General features: G+C 46.9%; 1 protein-coding gene across 1 annotated transcript in view; it reads left to right on the top strand.

The window, feature by feature from the left end:
• The window catches only part of LOC125428040 (plexin-A3-like), an 88,382-nt gene that overhangs the window by 62,440 nt on the left and 13,386 nt on the right, over window positions 1-12,556 (top strand). The window contains 4 exon segments of the mRNA XM_048487616.1: window positions 2,335-2,428; window positions 6,692-6,931; window positions 7,581-7,724; window positions 8,995-9,229. Of these exon segments, the coding sequence (XP_048343573.1) occupies window positions 2,335-2,428; window positions 6,692-6,931; window positions 7,581-7,724; window positions 8,995-9,229 (713 nt within the window).

The following is a 12,556-nucleotide window of genomic DNA, read 5'->3' on the forward strand; positions in this document are numbered from 1 at the left end:
GACCTAGGTGCTGGGGTGTGCAGGATAACTGCAGGAATGGAGCTCTGTTTCAAAGATCACGAGGGCTCCTTTCCTCCTTTCCCTCCACTCATACTGTTGGCTGACAGAAATACTGACGCTTCTTCTACACCTCTGCCCCTAAACCAGTGGCCCCCAACCTTTTTCTGACTCGCTTCTCCTTTGGCAACCCATTTCCCTAAAATTGTATTCCTATATTAGCAAATCCATTACATAGTGTGTGTGTGTGTGTGTCCCTGACCACTGCCCTAAAGTAATATGAAAATCTGCTCTCCATCCTAAAGTAATATGAAAATCTGCTCTCCATCCTAAGTAGCCTTTTAATATCTTGCTGGTGGGGCGTAAGGGATTGGATGCACCTGCTTGATTTTCTGCTTCATTTTGTTCAGTTCCCTTCATCATCATCATCATCATCATCATCATCATCATCATCATCATCATCATTATTATTAATTTGATTTAATATACCGCCCTATCCCCGAGGGGCTCAGGGCGTTTTACAGTATAAAATATCATATAAAATCATACATACAGTTTAAAACAGCAGTTATATCCTAAAATAGCGACCCACAAAACCCTTACACAACCCTCCCGAAAAAGAATAGTGGGTCCCGATGGCATTTGGGACCCATATGGAGCAAAGGGGGAGGGGGCACCCTCAGCGGCTGGTCTCTCCAAAGGCCCGGTGGAACAACTCGGTCGTACAGGCCCTGCGGAATTCTCCAAGGTCCCGCAGGGCCCAGATGGTAGATGGTAGAGTGTTCCACCAGGCCGGCGCCAGAGCCGTAAAGGCCCTGGCCCGAGTGGAGGCCAGCTGCGTCATCGAGGGGCCAGGGACCTCCAGTAAATTGGCCTCTGCTGAACGCAGAGGTCGGGCTGGGACATATGGGGTAATGCGGTCCCGAAGGTACGAGGGTCCCAGGCCGCGTAAGGCCTTAAAGGTCAACACCCACACCTTGAAGATGATTCGGAATTCAACTGACATCCAGGTGGAGTGGACATATTCTAATCATACTGCTGTTATCGTGAGTCAATCCTGTACATTTGTGTGAGTATGAATTATATAAAATATGTGTAAACGTCCTTCTATATCTCTTCCCATCTGTCTCCATGCTCTTTAACTTACAATATGTTGCACAGAACTATCTACCAATTATTTCTAATTATAGTATTTTTGTCAGAGGAACAGAGGGAAGAGATATAGAAGGACGTTTACACATATTTTATATAATTCTATAATTCACACCAAATGTACAGTGATTGACTCCACCACGACTAACAGCAGTATGGATTAGGATATGGTCCACTCCACCTGGGATGTCAGGTTGAATTCCGAATCATCTCTCAAGGTGTGGGTGTTGACCTTTAAGGCCTTGACAGCGGCCTGGGACCCCTCGTGATTCCTTCGGGACCGCAGATACCTCCGTATGTCCCAGCCCGACCCTCATGCGTTCAGCAGAGGCCACTTCATTGGAGGTCCCTGGCCCTCGGATGACGCAGCTGGCCTCCACTTTCGGGCCAGGGCGCTTCTACGACTCTTGGCTGCCTCGGCCTGAGTGGGAACACTCTACTCATCTACCATCTGAGCACCTGCGGGACCTTGGAGAATTCCGCAGGAGCCTGTACGACCGAAGTTGTTCCTAACCGGGCCTTTGGAGAGATACCAGCCGCTGAGGGTGCCCCCTCCCCCTTTGCTCCATATGGGTCCCAAATGCCATCGGGACCCACTATTCTTTTTCGGGAGGGTTGTGTAAGGGTTTTGTGGGTCGCTATTTTAGGATATAACTGCTGTTTTAAACTGTATGTATGATTTTATATGATATTTTATACTGTAAAACGCCCTGAGCCCCTCGGGGATAGGGCGGTATATTAAATCAAATTAATGATGATGATGATGATGATGATGATGATGATGATGATGATGATGATGATGATGATGATGATGATGATGATGATGATGATGATGATGATGATGATGATGATGATGATGATGATGATGATGATGTCTGCAGTGCCAAGAGGAGGCACAAATGCTTGGAGGCTACAGCTGGGAAATGCAGAAAACTCCACATTTCCAACTTCTCCCTCCACTTCTTTGCAAAGGACCATTTTCATCACCCATGTGCAGGTGTGTCCCTGGACTGGCTTGTCGTGGGAGCGCACCTGGTAGCTGCCACCATGAGATGAAAACAGACAGACTTGATGTAGCATGCGTCACCTGACCCACGATTTCTCTTCTTTGGCATTTTCTCCCCGCAGTTCATACCTGCGTGTTTGTGGATTGATTTTTGCACCTTGCTTCTCTTCTTCTTACAGTGGTAGTACTAGTCTGACAGTGAGTGGGACCCACCTGCAGACAATCCAGGAACCGCGAGTTCGGGCTTCTTACGGGGGAATCGAAACAATCAATGTGAGTTCCCCGTGGAGATTGTGGGAACTGAGGATACATCATAATGCAGCTGCACGTCTGCTCACAGGCAGTGCCATCTGGGATCATATCCAGCCTGTGTTGCACCAGCTGCATTGGCTCCCAGTGGAGTTCCGAATCATCTTCAAGGTGTTGGTGTTGACCTTTAAGGCCTTACGCGGCCTGGGACCCTCGTACCTTTGGGACCGTGACATTCCCATATGTCCTTTGTGCCTTCCACCTTCAGCCTAAAGTAGAGGGGCTACTTACTGGAGATCCCTGGCTCTCAATGATGGGCTGGCCTCCATCATTAGGGCCTCATTGCTCTGGCCCCTGCCCAGGGAACACTCTACTCACTCAGCTGTCCTCCAAGGGACCCTTGAGAGTCTCCAGGGCCTGCAAGACAATTGTTCCACTGGCCTCTCGAGAGACCAGCCGCTAAGGGTGCCTCTGCTTTCATCCTCCCCTGCTGTATAGGGTCCCCACACATCATCGGGACCCACTACTCTTCTGGGAGGGTTGCATATGGGTTCGTGGGATACTGTTTTAGAATGAAAATTTTAAACTTTTATATATTTATGTTTATATATGCTTTTATATTGTTCACCGCCCTGAGCCCTTTGGGGATAGGGCGGTATACGAAATCAAATAATAAATAAATAAATAAATAAATAAATATTCTGCAGGGGGGGAGGAAGGAGGAAAATAGATGAAGAGTAATAAAAAGCCAAAGCTGTGACCCTGCCCCAAGATGGCCCTCTTTCTGCCACCCTCCCATCCCCTGTATTAAGAAAGCTGCCACTCTATGAAAGAAATCTTAGTTGATTAAAGTTGTATTAATTGATTCATTAAATGTGTGTGTGAAATTTAGTTTTTTGGGGGGCAGTGTTGTTCTTTGGTGTATAGATGACAGAGGACGGGCCAAAGCAGGAGCCATCTTGGAAGAGGCATTGGAAGGAGCAGCAGTGGCGTAGTAGGTTAAGAGCTTGTGTATCTAATCTGGAGGAACCGGGTTTGATTCCCAGCTCTGCCGCCTGAGCTGTGGAGGCTTATCTGGGGAATTCAGATTAGCCTGTACACTCCCACACACACCAGCTGGGTGACCTTGGGCTAGTCACAGCTTTTCGGAGCTCTCTCAGCCCCACCTACCTCACAGGGTGTTTGTTGTGAGGGGGAAGGGCAAGGAGATTGTAAGCCCCTTTGAGTCTCCTGCAAGAGAGAAAGGGGGGATATAAATCCAAACTCCTCCTCTTCCTCCTCCTCCTCCTCCTCCTCCTCCTCTTCTTCTTCTTCTTCTTCTACTCCTCCTCCTCCTCCTCCTCCTCCTCCGTGAAAGAGAAGGTGGGGATGCCTCTTCTCAGTGTAAGGTTGCCTGTCAATAGGCATGGACCAGACTCTGATATTGATAATGGTAGTCTTTCTTGAAGGTCTATACAAGGCAATGTACCATACTTTTCCATAGCCAGATCTGAGAAATGTGAAAGAGCCAAAGGAGATATAATTTGAGCAGTTCCACCCCCCCCCCCCTTTGCAGCTGGTGGGAAAAGCAAGGACAGTTAGAGTGTTTACATCTAGCTAGGTGATTTGCATTATCTGGTTGCCCAACACTACGGGGTTGTGGAATGTGGGGACCGGATGAGCCTGAGAGAGTCTGAGAAGCAAGGCCAGCCACAGATTAGAGTCAGGCGACTCAAACTGAACGATGCAATTCCTATATGATCAGGCTTTGGGGTCCCAAGCTCCCCACAATACGCTGTCAACAGGAACAGGTGTTTAGTAGCTGAAACGGTAAGAGCGCTTGGGTGAGAAGTAATTGACCGGGACTGACGCCCAGATGGTAGCTGCTCATTGTGGTTTTTGTGAATGCTTGCCTTAAAAATACAGGCTGCTGCCCAATCAATAGAGGGCACGAGTGAAACGTGGACCATTTACGGGTTGGAGGAAGAAATGCAGCCCTCCCAGTGGGTTCTAGCTGAGACTTGGAATACTGGATCAAGAGTTTCTTGGGCTGTACCATTTAAGAAGAACCTGCGATTGGTGGAGCGGTTAAGAGCCGCGGACTCCAATCTGGAGAACCATGTTTGATTCTTCCATAAAGCCTGCTGGGGAATCACCCGGGGAAAGCCAAGTTTATCCGATCCATTGGGCAGTGCAGTCCAGAGAGTGGGGTTGTTATGCCTTCTGGGGAGGGCACAGCCACAGTGCATTCGTGCCACCTCCTAAGGGGCTTGCTGCCCCACGGGCATCAGTCTCAACATCAATGCCTCCCTTTCCCCTATGGAAGTGGCCTATGCAGCACCACGGGCCACCCCACCATTATTGCCAGCGAAGGTTCCTTTGGTGCAGGCCTGGTTCACTTCTTACGTGCAGAGTTTTCTGCAATGCCCACAAACAGAGGAAAAGCAACCCCTGCAGATCAGGAATGAGGACTGTTGGTCTCTGAAGTATTAAGAAGGATCCTGAAGGTCGGAAGCAAAGTGCCAAGAATTGTTCCGCCCGCCCTCACTTTCTTGTGTCCTTCCTTTTCCTTTCCTTTCCTTTCCTCCCTTCCTCCCTTCTTTCCCTCTTCCCTTCCCTTCTCTTTTCCTTCCTTTTTTTCCCCCCTTCATTTCCCCTTCATCCCTTCCTTTGGGCTCTGTCCATCCCATTGAACCAGTATGGCATAATGGTTAGGAGTGGCGGACTCTAATCTGGAGAACCAGGTTTGATTCCTCGCTCCTTCCTGTGGTGGACTCTTATCTGGTGAACTGGACTTGTTTCCCTGCTCCTACAACATGAAGCCTGCTGGGTGACTCTGAGCTAGTCGTAGTTCTCTCCTAACTCTCTTTTGTTTCATAAGGGGTCTGTTGTGGGGAGAGGGAAGCAGAAGAGTTTGTAAGCCGCTTTGAGACAATTTACCGTGGAGGAAAAGAAGAAGAAGAAGAAGAGTTTGGATTTATATCCCCCCTTTCTCTCCTGCAGGAGACTCAAAGGGGCTGACAATCTCCTTGCCCTTCCCCCCTCACAACAAACACCCTGTGAGGTGGGTGGGGTTGATAGAGCTCCGAGAAGCTGTGACTAGCCCAAGGTCCCCCAGCTGGCGTGTGTGGGAGTGCACAGGCTAATCTGAATTCCCCAGATAAGCCTCCACAGCTCAGGCGGCAGAGCTGGGAATCAAACCCGGTTCCTCCAGATTAGATACATGAGCTCTTAACCTCCTACGCCACTGCTGCTCCTGGGGGTATAGAAAAAGAATGCACCTTAGATTGCAGGTATGGAGAGATCAGACAGTAGTCAACCACACTGCGGCCTATAGAGGAAACAAAAGTAAAGTCTTGAGAGTGTTCGTCAGTTGTCAAGCCGTTTAACCACAGTTTGTTGTGGTTGATTGCCAGTTCCGTTAGTTTCTTGCCAGCCTGCAGCGGGAAGTAGGAGGGAGGTGGAGTAGGCATCGTTGAGCCCCTCGTGTGCTAGGAGAGTTAGTAGGTTAGTGCCCACTCTGGCGTTGAAATCTCCAAACAGTAGGATTTCGCTTGAGGGATAATCAGATTCAAGACCTTCAAGGAAAATGGATAGTTTATCCCATATGTTGTCTAGGGGATTCTTTAGCAGACCAGGGGGGGTATAGACATTGACAAAAATCAGAGGGTTAGTCCCCCAGTAGATCATAATGGCCTGGGCTACTCGGGGGAGAGACCAAAGTGCACTGGCACTGAGAGCGGTAGATACCAGTGTGCACAGACCACCGGAAGGGCGACCAGCCCTGCATATTTTGGACGCTGGTAGGCAGTAGGATTCATAACCCTTCATGCGGATGGCTTGGGTAGACCAGGTTTCTTGGATTATATCAGCTTTCGTAAGAAAATCACTGAAATATGAGTTTGGAGATTTATTTCCCCATCCTGTGATGTTCCATGATAGGATGGAGAGTTTTGTTGAAGCCTGACGTCACTGGGTATGGTCCATGGTTGAAATTTCAGGGGAGCCGAGCAGAACACATCCATTTCCCTGCAAAAGTGGGGTATAAATCCAAACTCTTCTTCTTCTGAAGTAGTCAGATGACTGCCCACTGGGAATTGCTTACACCATCTTAGCTTGCCACCATGTGGAATTATTTGTCCTTTAGGTAGTAGGGTATTCAGGAACCATAACATCAGAGAATAATAGGATATAAGTGTTACGTGATTAGATTTTATAATTTTCAGATTGTATACTAGATTGCAAATCTGATCTGGCCTGTATTTCTAAAATAAAAGTACATAACATCACACCTTTCCCTCCCTTCAGAGCTGCCAGGTACTGAATGACTCTGTGATGTTGTGCAAGGCCCCGGGCATCATACCTGGGAAGCAGGCCCTGCCCCTCGCAGGCGCTCACCCTGATGAGTTTGGCTTCCTCCTGGACGATGTGGCTGCCGTGCGAACTCTGAACCGCTCAGCTTTTACCTACTACCCTGATCCCAGCTTTGAGCCGTTCGGGCCCAGTGGCTTCCTGGAGATTAAGCCTGGATCCCACGTGGTCCTCAAGGTACTGAGGCAGTCAGGATGGGGGCCTCTCTGGCTTAACTGTAGTAAACTTTCTTAAGGCAAGGGTGTGACAATCCACTCCAAACCAAGGTTAGGATCTCGTTCTGGTCGACCTCTTGTTTTTTGCGTGGCTTTAGATGTATTGGAGTGCGTTCTTTTCATTGTCGGCCAATCTGCTAGTTGCACACGGGATCTCACAACTCTTGATGCCTTGCCTTACATATGCAGAGTGTCATTAAACAGCAACCAATTTATGGTAATCCCAGTAAAATGGCTTTCAAGGCCAGTGAGAGGCAGAGGTTTTTTGCCTTCCTCTGAGTATAGAACAGAGGTCACTGGGGGAGTGGCAGGGAAGGTAGTTGTGAATTTCCAGCCTTGTGCAAGAAGCTGGACAGACGCCTCTTGAGATCCCTTCCAGCTCTATGTTTGTAAATTCTCAGTTTATTCTCAGTAAAGTAGTCCCTAAGGCACAATGGCTCATGGGCCAATCTGGCCTGGGGGGAAATTCCTCCCTGATCCCCAAGTGGCAATTAGCATTATCCTGGGTTTGTCAGAAAGGGCCACTGGTTCATCTCTTCCTGTCCTCCCTCTCACGATCTGCCTAAGTTTAACTTCTCTCCGTCTCTCTTGTATCTCCCTGTGTCTCTCAGGGCAGGAATCTGATCCCGGCAGTGTCGGGCAGCTCACGGCTCAACTACACGGTTCTGATTGGTGGGGAGCCCTGCACCCTCACCGTCTCAGAGACTCAGCTGCTGTGTGACTCGCCAAGCCAAACCGGGGAGCAGCCAGTCATGGTACGTCCCATGTAGGGAGGCAGTGGGGGAGTCCGACAGCGCATTCCGGGGAGCGTTGCCAGTGCTCTGGGCAGGGATGGACTTGTTTAGACGAGGGATTCCCACAGCAGGTGGAGCTGCCCTTGCGGGGAGTGGAAATGGGGGCAGTAGAGGGGCAGCAGATAATTTTTGGGTGGTTGGGGTTAGGGTTAGGGTTAGGGTTAGGGCCAGTTGACTAGGAAAAGGTATTGTCCTTCCATCTTGGTGACTGTGAGGCGGATTCCGCAGGGGCCAAAAACAGTGGTGTGAAAACGGTGTAAAAGGGTTTTTACACCACTGTTTTTGGCCCAATGCGGAATCCACCTGAGTTTTGAAGGAAAAGCAGCAGCCCTCTACACACTGTGTAGCCCAGGGTGGGACCAACATCCTATTTAGTAGAGCCGGTCTTCAGTGCAGTCACTCGCCTTCTTCCCAAGCAGAGAAACTGAATGAAAATGACTGAATGCGGCGATATAAGAATTCTTCTTAGTGCCTGATATCCAGAAGCTGATATCCCTGCACCAAAAATACCCATCCCATTAAAACTGTGAAAACATAATTGGTGAGATGCAATCATACCCTCGTGAGATGTGCTAAAACAGCTCACTAAATTGGTTTAGTTTTACTAAGTCATGTTTTATTTGTGAAATACATGTGTGTGTTTAAAGTGTTTAAAGTTTTGATGCAGGAAGAGGTGTCTGGTCATATGTGTGTGTCGGGGGGGGGGGGGGCTAGGGATGTAGCCTGGGATCCAAGGGGGCAGTAGCCCCCAAGTGTTTGGGAACCACTGGTCTAGACAGAGGGGTTGTAGCTTGTAAATGTGGGGTTGTAGCTTGTAAATGGGAACATGAGAAGTTCCCCAAGGAAAGGCAGGTACTTTGTTTTCTACCAAGATCATGTGGAGCTGAATGTAGGTGTTCAGTTCCCAACAATGAGGACTTCATTGTGAAGTGTAGCCCCACAAATATCTGGATGGTGGAAATGGATGGTCTCCCAACGAGTGCACCAGGCTAAGCCCAAAACTAGCGATGGTTTTCTAAATTATGTAGAACATCCATGTTTAGGGACACTGTATCTTCAAATACCATTTGGAGACCAACATCAAGGATAGGACTGTTGCTATCTGTCCCAGGTTCCCAAAGGAGTCTGTCTGGCCCCTGTCAGAAGCGGAATGACAGGCTGTTGGGCACATTCGTCAGAGGAGTCCTGACAGTCTTATGGCAGGTCTAATCTCTTGGTCTTCTCCTTACAGATCTTGGTGGGGGGCCTGGCTTTCTCCCCTGGCACCTTACACATCTATCCCGAAGCAGCCCTGCCTCTGCCAGCTCTGGTCGGGTTAGGTGCCGGAGGTAGTTTGCTTCTGGGCGCCATTATCGGGGTATTGGTGGCTTATAAACGGAAGACACGGGATGCCGACAGGACACTGAAACGCCTGCAGTTGCAAATGGACAACTTGGAGTCTCGCGTGGCCCTGGAATGCAAAGAAGGTACCGAGGGAATGGGGGAATGCTTTTACTAATTTATTTAGATACTTGTACCCCACTTGTCTCCCAAAATGGCTTACAACAGCATTCTCTCCTCTTCCATTTTACCTTTGCAACAGCCACCCTGTGAGGTATACAACAAGCGTAGTTCCTTATTAAGACAAAGAGGTCCTTGTTAAGACAAAGAGCTGCACTGTGTGATGAGGACTGTAATAATGCCTGAAGCTAATGTTATTTATTAATAGATTTTATAATGGATTTTAATTTATATTATATTTTTGTATAAGTGGAGTGCTATGTATTCATATGTACTCTGATTTTAAACTATTGGCTGGCCAAAAGGCCGTAATAAATATCTCTCTCTACGTAAGCCACCCTGTGAGGTATGTATGTTAAGTGCTATCAAGTCACTTCCAACTCATGGCAACCCTATACATTAATGACTTCCAAAACATCCTGTTGTTAAAAGCCTGGCTCAGGTCTTCCAAACTGAGGACTGTGCCTTCCTTTCGAATGAGTCCGTCCATCTGATGCTGGGCTTTCATCTTTCCCTGCTTCCTTCAACTTTTCCTAGTATTATTGTCTTTTCCAGTGACTCTTGCCATCTGATAAAATACAATAGCCTCAGTTAAGTCATTTTAGCTTCTAGAAAGAATTCAGGCTTGATTTAATCTAGAATCCACTTATTTGACTTTTTGGCAATCCATGATGTACATAACAGCATATTTCAAAAGAATCTTCCTGTCAACTTCTTTATTACCCAGCTTTCACACTCATGCATAGTAATAGGGATGACTGTGGCATGTATTAACTTGATCCTGGTTGCCAGCAACACATCCTTACACTTAAGAAGTCATTACTTTTCTTGATGGTTTAGCTCTAATCCTTCTTTAACCTTCATCAGCAGTCATTTCAAGTCTTCACTATATTCTGCCTGTAACGTGGTGTTGCAGGGGCATAACGAGGCAGCCCTGGGCAAATTGTAGCCCTGGGCAAAACCTGAGTTGGATGCCCCCCCCCCCCCATGGGCGGCCACTCCACCATGACCAAAAAATTTTTTGCACCAGGACATTGGTGCCTGCAGGGGGTGCATTTTTAGACACATCAGCACCAATATTTCAGCATATCATCAGGAGACTGTCCTTATGCTACTCCCCAAGTCTGGTGAGGTTTGGTTCAAGGAGTCCAAAGCTATGGACTCCCAAAGGGGGTGCCCCATCCCCCATTGTTTCCAATGGGAGTTAATAGGAGATGGGGGCTACAGTTTTGAGGGTCCATAACTTTGGCCCCCCTGAACCAAACTGCACCAAACTTGGGGGGTGCCATCATCTCCAGATGATACCCTGAAAATTTGGTGCCGATACATCCAAAAATGCACCCCCTGCAGGAACATCCTAGAAATTTGCCCAAGAATCTTTGTTCTGCATTGAGTTTTCTGCATTGCTGTCAATGGGGGTTGCATGCTGAGGGGCAGCACATTTCTGAAGGTACAGTCTCAAAACTTTCAGGGTCTCATCAGGAGACTGCCCTAATGATACCCCCCAGGTTTGGTGCAGTTTGGTTCAGGGGGGCCAAAGTTATGGACCCTCAAAACTGTAGCCCCCATCTCCTATTAGCTCCCATTGGAAACAATGGGGGATAGGGGCACCCCCTTTGGGAGCCCATAACTTTGGACTCCCTGAACCAAACCTCACCAAACATGGGGGGTAGCATAAGGACACTCTCCTGATGATACGCTGAAATTTTGGAGCCTCTAGCCTAAAAACTGCGCCCCCTGCAGGCCAAAAATGGAAAACCACTAAAATAACTAAAAACGAACCCAGCATTTTGATGCCCCCCACAAGGTGATGCCCTGGGCAGCTGCCCACCTTGCCCAATGGGCATTACGCCAGTGTGGTGTTGTGTGCGTATCTCACATGGTTAATGTTCCTTCCACCAATTTTCACCCCACCTTCATCAAATGTAATCCAGCTTTCCTTATGATATGTTCTGCAAAGAGATTGAAACAAACAGGGAGATAAAACATATCCTTATCTAATACCTTTGCCAACTGGAAACCATTCTGTATCTCCATATTCTATCCTAACAGTAGCCTCTTGTCCAGAATGTAGGTTTGTGCATCAAAAAATCCAGTTCTTGCTGCATATCCATTTCTTTTAAAAGCAACTATATCTTTTCACAATCCACACAATCAAAAGCTTTGCTGTAATCTATGATCACAAGATGATTTTCTTCTGAAATTCTCTGATATGTCCCAGTAACCAATGTAAATTTGCATTATGATCTCTAATGCCTCTTCCTTTTCAGAATCCAGCATGAACATCTGGAATTTCTTGTTCCATAAACGTTAACAGTCTTTGTGTAAGATTTGGAACATTACTTGACTCAAGTGAGAAATTAATACAGTGATCTGATGGTTGCTGCAGTCTTGGATGTCTCTTTTTTTCAGAATTGGAATGCAAATGGGCTTTTTCAGTCTGTGGGCCATTGTTTTATTTTCCATATTTGTCAACATATTCTTGTTAAGATTTTGACAGACTCTGTTTTTATAGCTTGGAATAACTCTATTGATTTCCCATCTACGGGTGATTTTTTTCTCCCAATTGGTCTCAGTGCAGCTTTGACTTCACTTTCTAAAACTATAAGTTCTTCTTCAAAAGTTCCTTCTTTGGAGAAATCTTTAGCTTTAAAAAGGGCTTGGACAGATTTATGGAGAAGTCGATCTATGGCTGACAATCTTGATCTTCCTTGATCTGAGATTGCAAATGCCTTAGCAGACCAGGTACTCAGGAGCAGCAGCAGCAGAAGGTCATTGCTTTTACATCCTTCATGTGAGCTCCCAAAGGCAAGTAGCAGAGTGCTGGATTAGATGGACTCTGGTCTGATCCAGCAGGCTAGTTCTTATGTTCTTATGTTCTTAAATCTGTCCTCTTTCCATCTCTTCTCTATTGTTCTTCTATTGTTCCCATATTTTGTTTATTTTGTCCTGTTCAGTTAATATATTTCTGTGTTAATCTTTCAGCATGCCTAACCATTCTTTAAATTTCCCTGTGATTTCTTGAATCTTGTAGAACAGAGCTCTTATTCTTCCTTCTTGTGGTTCTCTTCTGTTTCCTTACAACTGGTTATTATGATAGTTCTCTTTGTCTCTATGTGCAAGTTGCTGGAATTCTGCATTTAAATTTCTGATTATATGTCTGTCACCTTTTATTTTCGCTTCACATCTATTCTTAGCAATTCTAAGTTTCATCAGTCATCCATGCAGGCTTTTCATTTCTTTTGACAACAGGAATGGTCTTTGTTCATGCTTCACTTATAATCTCTGATTCT

The sequence above is a fragment of the Sphaerodactylus townsendi genome, linkage group LG03, assembly GCF_021028975.2.
Source record: "Sphaerodactylus townsendi isolate TG3544 linkage group LG03, MPM_Stown_v2.3, whole genome shotgun sequence".
Taxonomy (NCBI): Eukaryota; Metazoa; Chordata; class Lepidosauria; order Squamata; family Sphaerodactylidae; genus Sphaerodactylus; species Sphaerodactylus townsendi.